The sequence below is a fragment of the Castor canadensis genome, chromosome X, assembly GCF_047511655.1.
Source record: "Castor canadensis chromosome X, mCasCan1.hap1v2, whole genome shotgun sequence".
Taxonomy (NCBI): Eukaryota; Metazoa; Chordata; class Mammalia; order Rodentia; family Castoridae; genus Castor; species Castor canadensis.
In genome coordinates, this window is record NC_133405.1 from 46,174,782 (window position 1) to 46,195,082 (window position 20,301).

Sequence of the window (20,301 nt, forward strand, 5' to 3'; positions counted from 1 at the left end):
TTTCCATCCAGCTGCAGTGGCTAAAAGTTCTATACAAACCCAAAATAAACTGAAACTGTGCTGTCACCAGAAAAAGAACTAAAACATAAGATTTCTCATGTCTGGTATTGTTTCTGACAGCCATGGCTCATTTAGAAGTCCCTCTATATTTTATCTATATGGACAAGGATATGAAAGAAATGAGAAATATGTAACCAAAGATTAGATACTGTCTAGTGATACCAGAAGTGGGTCCAAGTTTTTGAGACTCACAGCTCCTAGAATTTGGGGGTTCTCCTTTAAGGAAAAGAATAAAAATACATTACCATTACAAATTGAACAAAAACCTATAATCATTTGAATATGTTGCTAGGGCCTAGGGAGGGACCTACGCAGCAAGCAAGGGGCCTAAGGCTTAAACTAACTCAAAGTAGGATCAACACTGATTATGGCAATGCTCTGTCATTCCAAAAAGGAAAAAAAGACGTCATGATGGTGCCCAGCTATGTGGGAGGTGCATGTAGAAGGATCACAGTCTGAATTTGGCCTGGGAAAAAAGTGCAAGACCTTACCTGAAGAATATATTTTTTAAAGAGCTGAGATGTGGCTCAAGTGTTACAGTGCTTGCCTAGCAAGCACACGGCCCTGAGTTCATATCTCAGTACTGAAAAAAAAACAGAAAGGAAGGAAGGAAGGAACGAAGGAACGAAGGAACGAACGAAGGAAGGAAGGAAAAAGAGGATAGGACCTTAACCTCAAGTGCCTACCTCAGCCAGGTTCTCACAGACCAGTGCTGCCAAATCTTAATCTTACCTGTTTTAAGGAGATGCTTCTTCCCCAGGATCCATACCAACTCATCTGAATCTGGAAATTCTTCTAGGTAGTCAGTGAAAATAGTAATCTGGTTTTCATACTTGGACAAAACTGAAAATGAAAGAAACATAAGCAAAATTTAATAAAAGGGTCTTACTTCTATGGTTTGCTTATGATAACCTTTGCCCTGAAGGTAAAAGGTCATCAGCTTGAATCTAATAGAAGCAAATCCTTTCCCTTAAGGAAAAAAGACAAAAGTTCTGAAAACCCTTTAGTAGAAAGATTTTCACTTTACATTTCTTTTGACCTTCTCTTTCTCATGGTCCCCTTTAAAACCATCTCTGCAAAAAATAATTTACCCACAGTTACTTTCAAACCTTTTACCCCTACAGGACTTTCTTTGTCAATAACCACTATCTAGCTTCTCTTAGCAGGAGTGTATGAAGGTAAGACAATAATACCTGTATACCTGACTCCTGCCCACATCACAGAGAGTATTGCAAGGTTTGAATAATGAGGATTCTAGCAGTTAGAGGCTTGGAAGAGGCTGTGATCAACCTGTGAAAATGGTAATATCGTAGCTGATATTTTTATAGTATTTTTATTTGCCATTTTATTCACATATGGCTTCTACAGAGAAGGCTCTTGAGACTGATAATACATATAATTTGTTCTTGGGATTCACAGACTATGATTGTAATGTTACATATTAAGAAATATTTATTTGTTGATACTAGTAGGAGGGGTGAGGAGGTGGGGAAAGGGTGTGGGAGGGTGAATATGGTGCAAATACTGTGTACACATGTATGTAAATGGAAAACGAGATCTGTTGAAACTATTCCAGGAATGGGGGGAGGGGGATAAAGGCGAATGATGGAGGGGGTGAATTCAAGTATAATATATTTGATATATTTTAAGAACTTTTCTAAATGCCACAATGTACCCCCAGCACAACTATAAAAAAATTTAAAAAGAAATATGTATTTGTTCTCCATACCTGTTTTCTGGCACAGAGCTGCTAAAACCCTTGTAATTTCCTGAGCACTAGGGATGCTCTTTGACCCCAGTTCCAGACACAGAACTCCTAATCCTTTGGAATTTCCTGAGCGATAAGAGGATCTTTTGTTCTAATAAGGCAATTCTTGGTGGGCTCTAGGATGGGGGCTGATCAGTCAGAAAGGCCAAGCAATGATTAGAAATGTGGAAGCATCTCCTCCACCCCCATCCTCATTCCCAGGAACGGGGGAGAGCCTGAAGATTGAGTCAAAAATAGATCATGACTACATAAGGAAGCCTCCATAAAATTCCTGAACTCTGTTGTTTGGACAGCTTCTGGGTGCTGAAGATTTCAAAGTACATGGAGGGTGTTGTGCCTGGAGAGAGCAAAGAGCCCCTCCCCACATACCTCACCCTCTACTTTTCTACCATCCAGTTGTTCACCTGCATCCTTTGTAATATCCTTTATACCAAATGGATAAACATAACTAAAGGGTTTCCTTGTGTTCTGTGAGCCATGCTGAAGAATTATTGAACCCCAGGAGGGAGCATAGTAAACCCAATTTACAGGCAGCTGGTCAGAGCACTGGTCACAACATAGGACTTATGACTGGCATGTGAAATGTAGAACAGTCTGGTGGGACTGAGCCCTTACCTTAATCTACAGGACTTGGCTCTAACTCCAGATAGATAGTATAAGAATTAAATTAAATCATAGGGCACACATTGGTGCCTGATGGAGAACTGCTTGGTTTTTTGGGAACCCCCCTATACATCTGGTGTCAGAACTGCTGAATGTGAAAGTAGCAAAATCAGTTTGGTTTTTCCTATGTCATGCAATTGTGGTTCTCTCTCAAGATAAAAGAACCAAATAAAATAAAAGTAAACCTTATTAGCTCACAGGCTGCACTTTCAGAACTTATGACCATGCAAGATAAGAGGAATTCAAATTCAAATTCCCTTTTGTGTCACCTATGAGGAACATGTCTGCTAAAAGGCTCAAGACTGACTCATGAAAGGATTCTACTTCCAAATTCTTTTTAAGTAATTTTCTGAAGAAATAATATTGCAGGCAGTAAATGTGTTTCTAAACCAGTCCACAAAAACCTATTAATCAGTAACCAGAAAAATTAAAATGATACTATATTTCACAGTTTATGGTGCCATTTGTATGAGCCAAAGTATGTCAAGTTCAAAGCTAAGATACCCAACACATACCTTCTTTCCGCTTTTGGAGATGTTCCCTGGCATGTAGTTCTAAATATCCTATGGGGGTAGTTTCCTGTGCAAATGGCACTGTGGAACATGTTTTACACATTCAAAAGGACAAATCGTTTTGTTTTTATTTTCTAAGGGAGGAACGTGCTGTCTTCATAGAAATAAATGTTCCTAAATAAAAACCAGTCTTTTCTGATCATGAAAACAGGTTCATCTGCTTAAAATACTTTGTTGGAAGTTGAAGTTATAATCTCTACAAGCACTTTTAGAAACATAGCTAACCAGAGGTACTGTCTTGCTAGAAGTATATTATAGATTCCAGTCTTTCAGGAATTTGAGTAGTCTTTCTCTGTAGTGTGTTTTAATTATTAAGATTACAGTTTCTGAAGAGTTTCAAACCTAAAGAGGTTAGTAATGAAACAGCCATCTCATTCCCTAGTCATCACTACAAATCTGCCAGTGAACCTGTGCCCTCTTATCCTCTCTGCTGCTGGCCTCAGCCCCTGGCCCTCACTCAGGAAATACCAGGCTAAAAATGATCATCCATGTCAGGTCATCCCCAGGATGTGGTGAACAGAGTTGGGGCAATCACACTGTGTACCTCTCCACCCCACCCTCTATGTCTCACAGGCAGGAGAAATTATGTGGAAATGAATATCCAGTGTAGCCAAGAAAGAAACAGAAAAAAACCAAGCAGCTTGAACAGAGTGTACAAAAAGGACAGCCTCTTTGGCACCCTTGTGGGGGTGAGGAAGGGTGGCATTGGCTCGATGTACAGCATGTATGCATATAAGTTGTAGGTCTTTTTTTAGTACTGGCCAAAAAAAAAACTATTTCTCTATCACCAACCCTGTCTCAGTGAGTCATTGCCCAGCTATCTGGTCAAATAAGTATAGCCCTTTAAAGCCTGTGACAAATGCCCTGCTTCATTTGGGATGACTCTGAGCAAAATGGTAGCCAAAGAATTTGACTCTGGCTCTTCACCCTCCACACTCAGGCCTAGTTAGGCCAGCAATAAGGTCATTGTGATTTCTATTCTTCTTGATTCTTATCTTAGAAGACAGACTCTGGGAATCTGGTGTGTCTGGCCATAGCCAGCTCTTAGTCAAAGCTACATATATGGAATAAATGAAAGCCAGAACAGAAGATGTGATTAACAGAAGCAAAGAAAAGTGGCATGGGGAGATTTTATATATATGGGGTCCTAGGGAAGAAAGAAAAATAGGTCCTTTACAAGGAGAACTCATAGATAATGAAGCAATCTGAGAAGTGGTTGAAAATCTAGTATTTCCACAGAAGACTATTTGGTAGGGGGGGAACCAGAAAGAGGTGGGAAGCGGAAAAGAGAGGGTGGGGGGAGAATATGATCAAAGTACATTATGTGTGTATATGAAAAGGTCATAAGGAAGTCTATATAAAATTTAAAAGGGGGTATAAGAGAAGGGAATAGAAAGAGTAATAGAGGAGTAAATATGATCAAAGTACATTATATGCATGTATGGAAATATCATAATGGAACTCCTTACTTCATACAACTAATATATGCCAATTTAAAAAAAGAAAATAATTTCTGACACAATCGCTTTTCATTTCCAACACAAACCAGTGATCAACATGCTCTTTCAGCCTATTTAAAGAGATGGGAACTATAAAGAGAGAGCTACAAATATGCAGCTTGGTGGGCCAAGAATTAGCTGCTACAAGGTCTGAGGGACAAGCTTCCCACTGTTCTATTTTACTTTAATATAATAATAGTTATTGTACTGAAGTCTCTGCTGGGTTATGTTAGTAGCTAGCTAATAACTGGACCTAGATTTTGTTTAATTCCTGGAACTAAAAAGTCTCTCAACCTTGGCCAAGGGGCTCTGTGTACATGTCGGGGCATGTCTTTAGCACCCAGTCAGGCAGTAGATAACTCTGGCCTCTACTTAATGCTTGCGTAAACCTCGACATCATCCAGAATGAGAGCTTAAGATCTATTCAGGTCTTTCCTGAGCATGTGCAAACCCTAGGAATGAACACAGTCCTATGTGTACATATGGTCTTCTAGATTTCCAGGAATATGCCCAAGTTTTTCATAGTCTCAAGGAATCTTATTCCCTAGCTTTTCCTTTGAAGCTTTCTGGTTAGCCAGAAATGTTTTCTACTGCTTCAGGCAGCTGAGAAGTTAATTTATTGCCTTTAATGGTTTTCAAAAGAACACCCTGAGTAGAAGGCTTTCTGCAGTCCTGAGTCAGGTTAAATAAATACTCTTGTAAGTGGGGTCTTCCAAGTAACTTCCAGACAGATCAAATAATGACAGCTGTCTACAGATGAAGTTTTAAAGGAGCTTCAACCCTCTTGTACCTCCTCCAGTGGCTGTCAGGCTGTTGGCTTCCTTGGCAAGCTGTTGATTTAGAAGGCTACAGCAGTGCAGTGGAACAAAAGATGGGAGCACAGCAAAAACAAAAACAAAAACAAAAAAAAACCCACCACAAAGTTCACACTTATTGCCAACATGTAGCCAGTTTTCTTGAATAAAGCCTTTACTTCATTTCCAGAGTTTCGAAAAAAAGTTGATTCTGACAAGTGTTGCAAGTTTTTTCATTGCTATCATGAAGAGAATTTTCAGAGGTCCTTGCTGTGCCATTTCTGCTGATGTCTTACTTTTTTTTCAGTGATTGACTACATTTCTAAGGGTTATTTTGGAAAATTGCAAGTAAATGAGAAAATCATTTTGAAAAACATTTTTTTTGCTAGAGCTTAACAAAGGTTCCTAGATTCTGTAAAGCCTGTGCTAAAGAAACTCTCTAAATGGAGTCAAAAGTCAAAGGCCAGTAGGGGCTTGAGGCATAGTTTAACTTCCTTATAGGTTACCCATTCTAACAGCATGCCAGGTCACTGCTGGTTCCAAGACAGCTTTTTCAGCAGTATGTCATATTTAACATGCTGTCAGGTCATATCTTCAGAAACATAAGAAAACAACCATCAGGGAATAAATATGGTAATTGCTGAATATTTATCCATATTTCATTTCATAAACTGTACATAGTACCTACTATGTGCTAAGCAAGGAGGATAAAACATCAATGAGATACAGCCTACATCCTCCAAAAGATTTAATTTTAGTGGGGAAGACAGTTCTGGAAACAACTAAGAACAGGAAGACAAAGAAGGGAGAGGAAAGAAAACAAATCCAACTGGGGGGCGGCGAATGGGCCTGCTCCAACCTAGAAAAGGTGGCGTCAGGGCTGAGCATTTATGGCAATAACATAGGAGTAAGGGAAGGGAAGAAATTCCTGGTTGATGAAAAGGATTAGGCAAACAACTGAGTGTGGGGTAGGGTAAAGGGAGGAGAGGAAGGGAAAAGGAAAGAAAGAAAGAGAGAGAGAAGAAAGAAAGGAGGAAGGAAGAAAGGAGAGGAGAGAGAGGGAAAGAGGAGAGAGAGAGATCAGTTCCTATAGCACTTGCCACATTTCAATCACTCAATACCCACCTGTGGCTAATGGCTACCATATTGAACAATACAGATAACAGAACAGTTTCATCATTTCAGAAAGTTCTACTAAGCAGTTCTAGTCTAAGGACTTTTCTGTGGTTCTGTGGGAAGTAGGGGTAGGGTGAGCTGTTTGGAGGAGTACCCCAAGACCTGGGAAGAGAAGATGGGTTCACTTGTCTCTCTCTTAAGAGAGTCTGTATGTGGATTTCTAAGCAAATGAATCAACAATCATTTATTAAGTTCTGAACTTGGTTCTATGAGGAATACTGAGGGAAAAATCCCTGTAAACATTAACCAAATGTTAAGTGAACCAGATAAACATCATAAAATAAGAATCTAGTTAAGGTATGGTCCTTATGTAAAATAAAAAGTTAAAAATAAAAGATGATGCACAGGCAAGGGTTGACAATAACTAAATGCTTTCAAAATTCAGAAAGAGGAGCATCAATGAGCATTGGCGTCATCAGGGAAAATTTTGAGGATGAAAGCATATTTAAACTGGTATTTAAATTATTGCTTGAAGTTGATAAGCAGAGACAGAGGAGAGAATACTCCAGATGAGTGGAACATCATTAAGTATTATGCATTGGACAGGGGGGTAAATTCTGGGGAATACTGGAAAAAGATATTAGAGAGGTGGCACAGCACTGGACTGTGGAGTACAAAGTCAGCCACTGGAGAATCAACTCTTAGTTAAGCCATTGACAATTTTCAAAACATTTTCATATAATTCTGGAGACAGCCCCTTGAGATAGGCAGATCAGGGGCCATTATTTCCATTTTAAAGTTAAGGGAATAGTTTCAGGAGAGGTGATATGACTGCCCAAGATTATATAGCTAGTGAACAGTATAACCAGGATTCAAACGAGTTAATCTTACTCTCCATCCAGTAGTCTTCCCACTATATATTGCTGTTATTATTTATTATTGTGCTGGATGGAGGTACATTGGGGCATTTACAAAAGTTCTTACAATATATCAAATATATCATACTTGAATTCACCCCTCTCATCATTCTCCTTTATCCCCCTCTCCCACATTCCTTGAGTAGTTTTAAAAGGCATCATTTGTCCATTTACATATATGTGTACACAGTATTTCCACTATATTGCTGTTATAATGAAATCTGGATTCAAGGCACTAGAGACAAGGAAACCAATGAGAAAGTTGCTGCAATAATTCAGGCCTAAAGCATTGAAGGCCTGGCCTAAGGTGGCAAGAAACCAGATGCTCCAGTTATATAACATACAATAAAGCAAACTGACAATGCAATACCCACTGTTTATAGGGGGAGTAATAGTAGACAGTCTGAGGTTAGAAGAGTATAGTTAAATTTAACCGCAAGTTATCTAAAACTACCCCCAAAGGAATGAATATTAACAGTATAATTCATATACTGTGTCCAGATTTTTCCAGACAGCTAAAGGCAAAGTTTTGGACACAATTCCTAAGCAAACAACACTTTATATATCTATGCATTTTTATAGGGTATTTTTGTCTTGGTAGTTTTTCTTTCCCCTTTCAATTTTAATTTTCATTTCTCAGAACTAATTGATCATAGTATCTGTTACCTCATCTAGATTTCTAGTGGAAAAAAGCTGGTGCAAAAAGGTCAAGGAGCAAAAGGATTTGGAGTTTTTCTACACTATTTAGTAAAACTATAGGTTTTATAATTAATTTCTTAGTATTGATTTACTAACAAATACTAAGATATGTCATTGCCAGATTAATTTTAAAGGGATCACTCTACTAGTGTCACTAAACTGCTAAAAAACCTTTCATCGTCTTCCAAGACTGTTCCACCTGACAGGATTCAAGTAGGAATTCATCACCTTGGCATTTAAGGGTCTCTCCACTTAAGGCCATTTCCTTCATTTCCAGTTGTTCCCTACTGCTTATTAATCCTTCATGACATCTGTTCTTTTCAGCCAAAATAACCCACATGATACATTGGAGATTCTTATCTTTGTTTATGCTTATCCTACTTACCCTTAATTCTTATTTCAACTTCTACTTTTTTGAAGAATACTTTTTCTTCAATTTTTCCAACAAGAAGTTGGGAAAAGCTCCTTCTTTCAGATCCATTGTCCTTTATATTTCCTTTATGGCACTGAACCCTTTGCACTTTCATTTGTACTGTTTTAGCCCTTTGTACCTTTATTGCTATTTGCAAAGATGTCATTTCTGCTATTGAATTACTTCTTCAAGACTCAGTGTATGATGTGACTATCTCTGTATCCTGGGTCTATAGCTCTGGTCATAGTTCCTTGCCCAAGGAACCCAAGGTCCATCAAATGTTTATTGAATGAATGGGCACAGGGAAAAAATCTCAAAGCTGGTTGATATGTTCATCCAAATGTCAAGGTCACAATCCTTTACTGAGTACCTTATGCTAGTGTGGCCAGCCTTATGCTAAGCCCTGGGGACAACAACATATCTTAGCAATTCCATGTCTAATGGGAAGAGGGAGAAAAGGGTAGGGTTAAGTTTGGTATGTTACATTGTCTCCACAAGGGACTAAGGGAGCACAGAACAGGGTCATCCTAAGCCAATGTGGGGCCCAGTGGAGGCCTTGGAAAGAAAATGACAGTAACAGAAAGGAGAGCTGAGCAAACTGGGAAGGGAAAGGGTGCTCCAGGCTGAGGAAGTTTGTACAAAACACTGAGAAAGAGAGACTGCAATAGTGAAGTCATGTGGGGATTGGCAAAGGTTAGCATGGAAAGGCAGCTGGCGCCAAAAGATGCCAGCCTTGGCAGCCATAGAAAGAATTCTGGACTTAACACAGGCTTCATGGAGCCCCCAAAGTGTCTCCAATGCCTCCAGAACTAAGTATAGGTATTCTTTAATTCACAGAACAGAAATGGGGCACCAAGTCATTGTCTGTAAAACAAATCCTTGAGGTTTTTTGCCATTCATTACCAAATTAAATTCTATTAATAAACTGAAGATCAGAGGAAGGGGTTAAGGTAAGTCTTTGTTAGCAAGCTAAGTATTACACCACTTCAGGAGAAGTAGAGTCCTTTCCAGAAACTGCACTGTTCATTTGGAGAACTTTCCCAGTTTTCTCAGATTATGACCACAGGAATTTTCCCCATTCCCTTTCAATATCACACTTCATTAGTAAATGCTGCCAGCAGACATATGATGTTTAAAAATTCTTTGCCTTTGAAGTAATATAAAATTATCTGCCAGAGTTAAGTTTTTGATTACATAAAATTATACATGTACCTTTACTTTCAAAATAAAAGCTGTATTCCAAATTAATCCAAAGGCAAATTTCTATAAAGTAAACTTGATTTTCCTGTTATTTTATGATCATTTGAATCATGTTGCTCAAGGAAAAACAATTCGATCCTGTCCAAAAAAGAGAGATTACAATTAAATGGCTCCTCATCCCTGATGTGCACGCTATGTACCAGACACCAGGAAAATAAATATCTACCCACAAGCATAAGACCCAGCCCACTGACCAAAGCAAAAATATTCTCTAATGTCTGGCAGACAAAGAATCTCGACCTGCAACACTTACAGACCAATTTTCAACTTCAACTGTGACTCTTCATAATATGTGTTTCCTTACATGTTTTTTCTTATTGCACACACTCTAGCGATTCTACCCCTAGGCTTACATCCAAGAAAGTAAGTGCTTATGTCCACCAAAATGTCTAAATGCTTTGGCCAAAAATGTCCAAAGCAGCTGTATTGATAATATTCCAAATCTAGAAACAATGCAAAATCCATCATCAGGGGAATGGATTTTTAGAATGTAGTGAACCATACATGGGAATGATACAAAACGAAAAAGAACAGAATTTCAGTCATATTAAACAAAAGAAGCCAGACAACAAAGAGTATATACAGTATGATTCTATATACATAGTGTTTGAAATCAGGCAAAACTAATCTATTATCACAGTGGTTAAGATAGTTATTACCCTTGGGAAAGGGTATTCACTGAGAGGAGGTAGAGAGGACATTCTGAAGGGCTGGATCTTGATCTGGGTAAAGCATACATAAAATTACATTGAACTATATTTAAGATTTATACATTTTCACCAAAAAAATTTGTATATCTCAGAAATACTTTTAGTAAAGTAGCAGGATACAAAATCAATATACAAAAATCAGTAGCTTTTCTATACATTAACAGACTAAGAAAGAAATCAGAAAAACAATCCCATTCACAATAGGCTCAAAAAATTAAAATACCTAGGAATAGGAACAAACTTAATGAAGGAAGTGAAAGACCTCAACAATTAAAAAAATCATTGAGGAAGGAAATCAAAGAAGACATCAGAAGATGGAAAACTTCCCATGCTCATGGACCAGCAGAATCAATATTGTGAAAATGGCTATACTACCAAAGCAATTTATATGTTCAATGCAATCCCCATCAAAATTTTAATGACATTCATCACAGATATAGAAAAATGAATCTTAAAGTTCATGTGGAAGCACAAAAGACCTGGAATAGCCAAAGCAATCCTTAACAAAAAGAGAAACATTGAAGATATCACAATATCTGACTTCAAACTATACTACAGACCCATAACAATAAAAACAGCATGGTATTGGCACACAAATAGACATGAAGACCAATGAAACAGAATAGAGGACCCAGAAATAAATCCATGCAGCTACAGCCATTTGATTTTTGACAAAAGCCCAAACTATACAATGAAGAAAAGAAAGCCTCTTCAACAGATGGTGCTGAGAAAATTGCATATCCACATGTAGAAGACTGAAACTAGATCCCTGTCTTTCATTCTGTACTTATATCAATTCAAAGTGGATCAAAGATCTTAATGTAACCTAAAACTGTGAAACTACAATAGGAAAGACTACGGGAAACACTGGAATATATAGGCATCTGCAATAACTTTCTGAATAGAACTCTAACAGCTCAGCAAAAAAGAGAAAGGATTGGCAAATGAGACTGCATCAAACTAAAAAGCTTCTGCACAACAAAAGAAACAGTCACAAGACTAAAGAGGCAGCCCAGAGATTGGAGGAAATCTTTCCCAGCTATCCATCTAACAAGGGATTAATAACCAGAATTTAAAAGGAGCTCAAAAACTCAAATTCCCAAAGAATCAATGACCCAATGAAGAAATGGGTAAATGAACTGAACGGAAAGAAGAAATACAACTGGCCAATAAATACACAAAGAAATGCTGAACATTCCTGTTCATAATGGAAATGCAAATCAAAAGGACATTAACATTTCAGCTCACCCCAGTCAGAATGGCTATCATCAAGAACACACACAAATGCTGGTGACAGTGGGCAGGGTGAGAGGAGGCTTATCCACTGTTGGTAGGAATATAAATTAGTGCAACAGCAATGGAAAGTAGTATGGAGGTTCCTCAAAAACCTAAAAATAGAACTATCACATGATACAGCAATACCACTCCTGGGTATATACCTGAAGGGATGTGCTCTGGGATATCATAAAGTCACTTGTACACCCATGTCTTTTGAAGCACTATTCACAATAACCAAGCTTTATAAACAGCCCAGATGCCCCACAACTGATGAATAGATTAAGGAAATGTGGTATACATGCACAGTAGCATATTATTCAGTCATAAAGAAGAATGAAAGTATGTTTGCAGGTAAATGAATGGAACTGGAGAACATCATATTAAGTGAAGCTAGGCTGAAAAAGTCAAAGGTCACATGTTTTCCCTCGTATGTGTAAGCTACACCTATAATGTACATATATGAATATATACATAAATACATATGTGATCTTATATACATAATGCACACACACGAGATATATATATATATATATATATATATATATATATAGAGAGAGAGAGAGAGAGAGAGAGAGAGAGAGAGAGAGAGAGAATATGTGTAGTAGTGAGGTTGCTTGAGAAGACTAGGGGAAAGCAGGAGAGGAAAAAAGAAAGTGATAGTAAATAATATTAAAAAACACATTGCATCTGTGTGTGAAGATGGTATAACAAAACACACTAAAAGTTGTTTTAAAAATTGGGGAAGTAAGAGAAAGAGTTATAGCCAGGGTTAATTGATTGAAGTAAAATATATTCAAGTGTGAAATACCATGGTGAAACCCTTTGAAAACAATGAATATACACTAAAAACTGAAGGAAAGGACTGTAAAACACGTACTATTAGGAGGTGAGTACTAGTGGAAGGCAGGAGGGTAAATGAAGAGAGCAAAGGGGGGTGAATATAGTCAATGTACTTAATATACTTGTATAAAAATAGAACAATGAAACCTGTTGAAATTGTTTTAAGTGGGGCATATGTGGGAGAATGACAGAGGGGGTGAATCTAACCAAGGTAAATTATAAGCATATATGGAAATGTCACAATGAATCCCCCTGTATAACGAATATATGCTAATAAAAATGTTTTTAAAAGATTTGTAAATTTCACTATCTTTAAGTATACCTTTATTAAAGAAATTTAAAAAGGTAAGTCTATACTCAATTTGCTGCTGGTACAGACTGCCAATAGAAATCAAAATTACACTAACAATATTTTTTTCATTTTTAGAAGTAGAAGTATAATGAATTTAGGCTGGAGCCATGGTTTAAGCAGTAGAGCACCTGTCTCCCAAGCAGAAAACCCTGAGTCCAAACCCCAGTACCTCAAAAAAACAACATATATATATAGAGAGAGATAGAGATATATAGATATATATAGCTATATAGATATAGATATAGATATATAGAGAGATAACAATTAATTAATTTGGGGATTGGAGGTGTGGTTCAAGTGTTAGAGTACCTGCATATCAAGTGCAAGGTCCTGAGTTCAAATCCCAGTACTACCAAAGAAAAAAAAGAATTTTTTGTCTATAAATGTAATGAATTTATTCCACTCCCCCACCATGTATATATACACATCAAATCTAAATACAGCAGTTAAGGGACTTCAGATGTTATACAGTTAAATTATTAGATTTTTCAATTTCTATCATTCTAAAATGCTAGCTGTATTTATAGCTGCATTTTGACTATGAATTCATGAATTTATTAATTGTTCTTTCCTATTAGAACACTAGTGGGTATTCATCAGGGAAATATACTGAATTTGTTTTTAAAACGGAATGGGCATTAGGCTAAGCTAGTTCCAGTGCCTTTGGCTCTGACTAAAGTGAACCAATAGCCAACTTACTGTAAATAAAAAAATAAAATTTCATTTTAACCAATCAGAAACTGCCAACTAACTCTAATACCTATAGACTTTCCATTTTATCCAGTCAAATATTTTCTTTATCTTACTTCTGCAAGCACCTTATGAAAGCTTTCCCTTTACATCCTATCTATTGAATCAAACTGCTTATAGTTTGGTGCTACCCAATTTGTCCGATTCTGTCAAATTAACTTTTTAAAATTTTAACATGCTCCCAAGTTTACCTTTTAACAAATTTGCTCACAGAATCTTACTGAAAAAAATATAGTAAAAATATAGTAGACCTGATCTATAGAACTCTGAGCTATGAATTAGAAGAGCTAGATTCTATTTCTACTTTGCCTTTTATGATCAAGTCACCTTGGGCCAGTTTTGCAAGCTCTCCAAATTTGCCTTTCTTCATCTCATAAAATGAAGGTAATACTTTTCCCCAAGTGTCTATAGTAAGGATCAAATAAGAAAACAGATAAGAAAGTGCTTTTTGAACATACAAGAAATGTTAATATGTCCCCCAAATAAGTGTTTAATAAGAGCTTTGGCCTAGGTGAGGTCAATAGAAAATGTGCTTATAGTTCACATATCTTCCAGTTTCACATATCTTACATTTCACCAGAGTCAGCATCAGCAAGTATACTCAAATTCTAACATCTCTGAGAAATTGTAACAATTCCATTACAAGAAGTACTGAAAATGGATGTGTAAAGGGAAGTATAATTTGTAACTTCCTTACATTTCCCAGTTATGGGTTTTGATGCATCTTTAGCTATATACTATCAATTATACTGATATATTTCACACACTGAACTTTGAGTTGCTTCTGCAACACACATGCAGCATACATAGTTCCACAACGCCCCTCCATTCTGAATTTCACAATTACTGCTCCTGAAAGCCACTCCCATTTCTATCCTGTGCCATCCATCATGATCCCTATAATGAAAACTAAACATTTAAAAATATTCCTCGCTTTCAAATCCTTGTCAGAACCCCAAATTCTCTCTTTTCCAGAGTTTTTTCTTGTGTCACCTTTTTTGAAGTTTGTTTCTCTGATGAGAGGAAGTGATACAGGCTATAGTTACCTCAAAATGTTTCCTGTTACCAACTGTTCTTTCCTGAAGCCCCAGTAGGCAACCACCGATCGGAGAGCACTGCAGTATGAGAGGAACTTAGGGTGATCTGGTTTCAAGGGCCCCAGTAGCTCCTGTTCCTGGTGATAGAGTCTTTAGTTCCACAATGAAGCTCTCCAAACTACAGCAAGCTCACAGATAAATGAACAACACGGACTAGAGAAGGTAAATCCTGAACCCCTCAGGATCCTCTTAACAAGCATTCCCTTTGGCATCCAGTCCAATCAAGAAGCCTTCATTGAGCCTACCTAGCTGGAGTATGGCCAATTTTATAAAAGTTGTTTGACAGCAGCAAGAAGGGCCAAATAACAAAGAAAGAAACAGAAAATCATAAAAAATTATGAATTCATATACACATAAAGACACACAAAGAGACTAATGTTCTAGGATCATTTAGCACAGAGGCAAATATTAAAAGAAACATTTCAATATGCCTTATATATTATGGTTTGATAGGATAATATAACAGCTGATGGTCATAATGATACTAACTCAAAAAAAGATTAAATAATGTTCCAGCTACTCTGTTTAAGTCAGGCAGATAGATTACTTTTTAGTGAATTCCATTCAGGATGGTTAACTGTTAGGAATTCGTGATGCTTAAATTAGGCAAATCATGAGCCATTTGGGAAAAAAAATGGTTATTGAAAATGTCCTTTTCCCAGAGTCAGGTAAATGGGATTTTACTCTAGTTGATAAGACAAGATGAGTGTTGGATTGTACAGTAGAGGCAAGTATTGTAGGAGGCCAGAAAAACAAAGTAACTGTGGGTAAACATAGTTAGAGGGACTTGATGGAGCAAAGGTCAGGATTGGTTTTAGTCTGAGTCTCTCCATCCATAGATAACCTGGTATTCTCTTTCTTGATTGCCATCCCTAGGCAGTGCCAGGGCCACACATTCACCATCACTAAAGAACACTAGTTCTACCTAGCACAGTGGCTCACACCTATAATTCCAGCTACTTGCAAGGCAAAGATGGAGGATCAGTTTGAGGCCAGAAAAAAGACCTCCTCTCAATAAGTTGGGAGTGGTGATGCATGACTGCAGGATGCCATAGGTAAGAGGATAGTGGTCTGAAGGTGGCCCTGGACAAAATCAAGAGAACCCACCTGAAAAATAACTAAAGCAAAAAGGGCAATGGGCATAGCTCAAGTGGTAGAAAACCTGTGTAGCAAGTACCAAGGCCCTGAGTTTAAACTCTAATATTGCTACACACACACACACACACACACACACACAAAATACTGATTCTTAGGGAATTTCCATGATAGTGAATAAAGACAAAGATGTGATACAGACCCCTGGGCCCATTCTACTCTAGTATAAAGGAACCGGCTAGGGCTTTTTTTTGAAGTTAAGCTGTAATCTTTGTTCCTTATATGGCTAATAAAGTATTCTTGCCTGTCACAGAATGGCCTCCATAGCCCTAGGTATAAAATCCACAAACCCTAACAGATTGGCCAGCCTCTCTCAATTTTGCATTCTAGGATTTTCATTTCTCTGGTAAACAAATATTTTTCTTAATTATGACAGAATCAAGGTCTCCAAAAAAGGTATTTTGAAAATACATAAAATATAGGAAAAATAATACCTCTATTTAAATCTAACATTTCACATTTTTACATTGAAACTTAAGGTTACATTTGGTTAGAATGAACAGAAGATAATAAAAACAAACACTTTTAATTAAAATTTAATAATTAGAAAGATTAGCTCCAAAGGGATTCTATTAAATTTAAAAGATTTCAAAAAAGTTTGAGAGAAAGGGATATTTTTTAAAGTTATATGATACTGATAGGAATATGTTTATGTTTCCAGATAGAAAGATGTAAACTATTAAATAACAAAAATCACTTTTAATAAAAAATAATATTTCTGGAAAAATGATCAAGAAAATTTCATATGTTTAAATAGCAATAATTTAGCAAAATTTCCAAGAAAAATCAGTTAAGCCTTTAATGCCTGAAGAAGCAGAGCCTCTGGCATGAGTAGTAATTTTCCCAAACAGCAAAGAATTTATGGGACTAATGAAAGGCATCCCATTCGTAATATATACCCTGATATTATTGAAAAAGCAGCTGTCCAAAGGTGATACACAAGTGGCCAAAAATCATATGAAAAGTGCTCAACATCACTAAACTTCAAAGAAATACAAATCAAAACCTCAATCAGATATCACTTCACACCCATTAGGCTATCTATAGAAAATGACAAGTGCTGGCAAGAATGTGGAGAAATTGGAATCCTGTGAACTGTTGGTGGGATTATAAAATGGTACAAGCCCTATAGAAACCGTTATGGAAGTGCCTCAAAAAATTAAATATAGAACTACCATGTGATCCAGCCATTCCACTTCTGTATGTATCCAAAATTACTGAAATATTTGCACACCATGTTCATAGCAGTGTTATTCTCAATTGCCAACAAGTGGAAGTGACTCTATGTGATATATATATATATATATATATATTTGTGACAGCCATTTTTGTAACTGTCACAAAAGACTAATATTTATATGAATAATCTAAATAGTTAAAGCAAATTCATAGAAACAGAAAATAGAATGGTGGTTGTCAGGAACTAGACATGGGAGTCAGAATGACTTTACCTGTTAAAGGTTATAACTAACACAATATCCATGTTTTCTTTAAGTAACCAACTATATATTCTAGTCCCAAGAAAATACAGAATCAACTTACTTTTCTCTATTCCTCCCACAAAGTATAGCTAAAAACACTTGGCATTATAAATAAATACATTCACAACTCATAAGTCTCAGATAGGTAGAAAGAAGAAGGCAGTATGGTGGTGAGGGAACTCAAGGTCTAAATAATGATATCTCAGTGAGTTACTTGAATTTTGTTTTAAGTAATATGGATCTTGTGGTAGAGAAGCTATCATCCCAGCAATACCCATGGGTGTATACATACACACACGCACACACACACACACACACACACAAACACACACACCCCAGTCTCTCAAAAAGCCAGCTATCTCTAGCAAAAGGAAGAGGAAAAAGTCAGTCTACAAAGACAGAAAACTTTTAGACAATAGTTACCCAGCCAACACCACAGGAAAAAAAAAAAAGCCTGCAGTTCAACTGCTACTTCCATCAGAAAAGACCAAGTGGGAAACCTAGACTTCCACCCTCACTTGGCTTTAAATAGTTGAATATCCCCTTCCCCTTCTCCCTAAAGTAGTTTTTGAGAGAAGGAATGGGGATTCAGAGTGGTATCGTGGAGGCCTAGCAAGGATCCTGAAATTCCACCCCCACCCAGTAATAATGGCATCTCTAACCCCTGAGCATCAATGGGTGGTGAGTGGGGAACCTTGACTCCTACCACCATCTGGCATTAATGAAGCCATCCCCCCATTCTCACACTAGAGTGGTGTAAGAGTAGGTGTTAAAACAGGTGCTTGAAATCAGACCCAGAGTCTCAAATCATACAAAGTCTAGGGAACAGTAGAAAAGTCCTCAATACAAAGAACCAGGAACATATAAAACTGAATGACAAAAGACAGACACCAACACTGATACTGGAATTATCCAACAAGGATTGTAAATCAGCCATCTTAAAAGGCTTCAACAGCAATTACAAACATGCTGCAAACAAATTTTAAAAAACAAAGTCTTAGCAAAGAAATAAAAGATGTAAAAGAAAAGCAACTGAAAATTTTTGAACTGAAAAATACAATAACCAAACTGAAAAACTCACTGGATGGGCTTAATAGCAAAAAGAAGATAAAAGAGGAAAGAATCACTAAAATCGATGGTAGAACAGTAGAAATGACCCAATATGAACAACAGAGAGAAAATAAATTAGAAAAAAGTAAATAGAGTTTTAGAGACTGTAACAATACATTAAACATTCATGTCATCAGAGTTCTAGAAAGAGAAGGGAAAGAATGTGGGGCTAATGAATTATTCAAAAACTAATTGATGAAAATTTCCCAAATTTTAAATAATTAATTTTAAATTGACAAATAAATGTAGTATAGATTTATGGTAATACATATATGTGTGTGTGTGTGTGTGTGTGTGTGTGTGTGTGTGTGTGTATGGTTGTAGAAAGGCTAAATCATGAAAATCTCCAAATTTGGCAAAAGATATAAACCTACGAATTTAAGAAGCTGAACAAACCCCAACAATATATGGAAATCCAAGGAATTCCATATGAAGACACATCAGAATCAAATTCCTGAAAACTAAAGAAAAAATCCTGAAAGCTGTGAAAGAAAAGTGTTATCTTACTTATAGAGGAAAAGTTATTAAAATGAGAGTAGATTTCTTAACAGAAACCAGGAACCATGAAGTGGCACTTTTTTCAAGTGATGAGAAAAAAAAAAACCTGTCAACTCAGAATTCTATATCCAGCAAAAATATCTTTTAGGAGGAAATGAAGACATTCTCAGATAAAGAAAAACTAAGAATTTCCCATCAGCAGATATGCCTAAGGCAATGAATGGCTAAAGGAAGAATGTGTGGTAGAAAAGAAAGATTAAAAAAAAATCTATGCACGTCAGGAAGGAAGAACAATAGAAAGAGTACAAAAGATTGGAAAATACAATAGGCTTTCCTTCTTTTCCATAGTATTCTAACATGTTTGACAGCTAAAGCAAAAATCATAGCATCAATGTGATTCTAAAAATTTATAGTAGAAATATTTAAGAAAATTATATTACAAATGGAAGAGAATAAAGTGACTTAAAGGAAGTTAAGGATTCTAGATTCTATACTTAAACTGACAAAATGTCAACACAGGAAAATCTGTATCTATCTATCTATCTATCTATATATATATATAATTGCTGGAGACAGAGGGAAACTATATAATGATAAAAAGGTCAACCCATCAAGAAGACAGAGCAATCCTAACTATGTATGCACTATGTAATAAAGTCTGAAAATACATGAAGCAAAAACTGATAGAGCTGAGAAGAAAACTGGATGTTAATAATTGTACTTGGGGAGCAAACAATATATTTGGGCACTGATAAATCTAATAGACAGAAAATAATCAAGGATATAGAAGATCTGAACAACACGATAAACCAACAAGATATAATTGGCATACATGGAAAATTCGACCCTATAACAGCAGAGTATATATTGTTTCAAGCCCCCAGGAAACATTCACAAAGATAGACCATATCCTGAATCATAAAACACACATGAGCCAATTTGAAATAACTGAAATTAATGCAGAAAGTTTCTCTGACTACAGTGAATCTAATTCAGAATTGAGAACAGAAAGAAAATAAGAAAAGTCTCCAAAAAATTGGAAGTTAAACAACATACTTCTAAATAATCCATTGGTCAAGATGAAGTCTCAGAGAAAAGAAAAAGGACACATTGAACTGGATGAAAATGAAAATATAACACATTATAATATGTGACATATGAACAAGAGGGCAGAATAGAAGAACAAATCAGCAGTTGTCAGGGGAGTAAGTAATGGGTATGACTAAAGATTTTTGTAATGTTGGAATAGTTACTGATTGTGGTGATGGCT

General features: G+C 36.5%; 1 protein-coding gene across 2 annotated transcripts in view; it reads right to left on the minus strand.

Annotated features, from left to right (window-relative positions):
* Atg4a (autophagy related 4A cysteine peptidase) overlaps nucleotides 1–20,301 on the minus strand; it is a 58,398-nt gene that overhangs the window by 26,862 nt on the left and 11,235 nt on the right. For both annotated transcript variants that reach the window (XM_074063555.1, XM_074063554.1), the window contains exon 3: nucleotides 793–903. In XM_074063555.1, coding sequence (XP_073919656.1) covers nucleotides 793–903 — 111 coding nt within the window. The remainder of the gene's footprint in view (nucleotides 1–792; nucleotides 904–20,301) is intronic.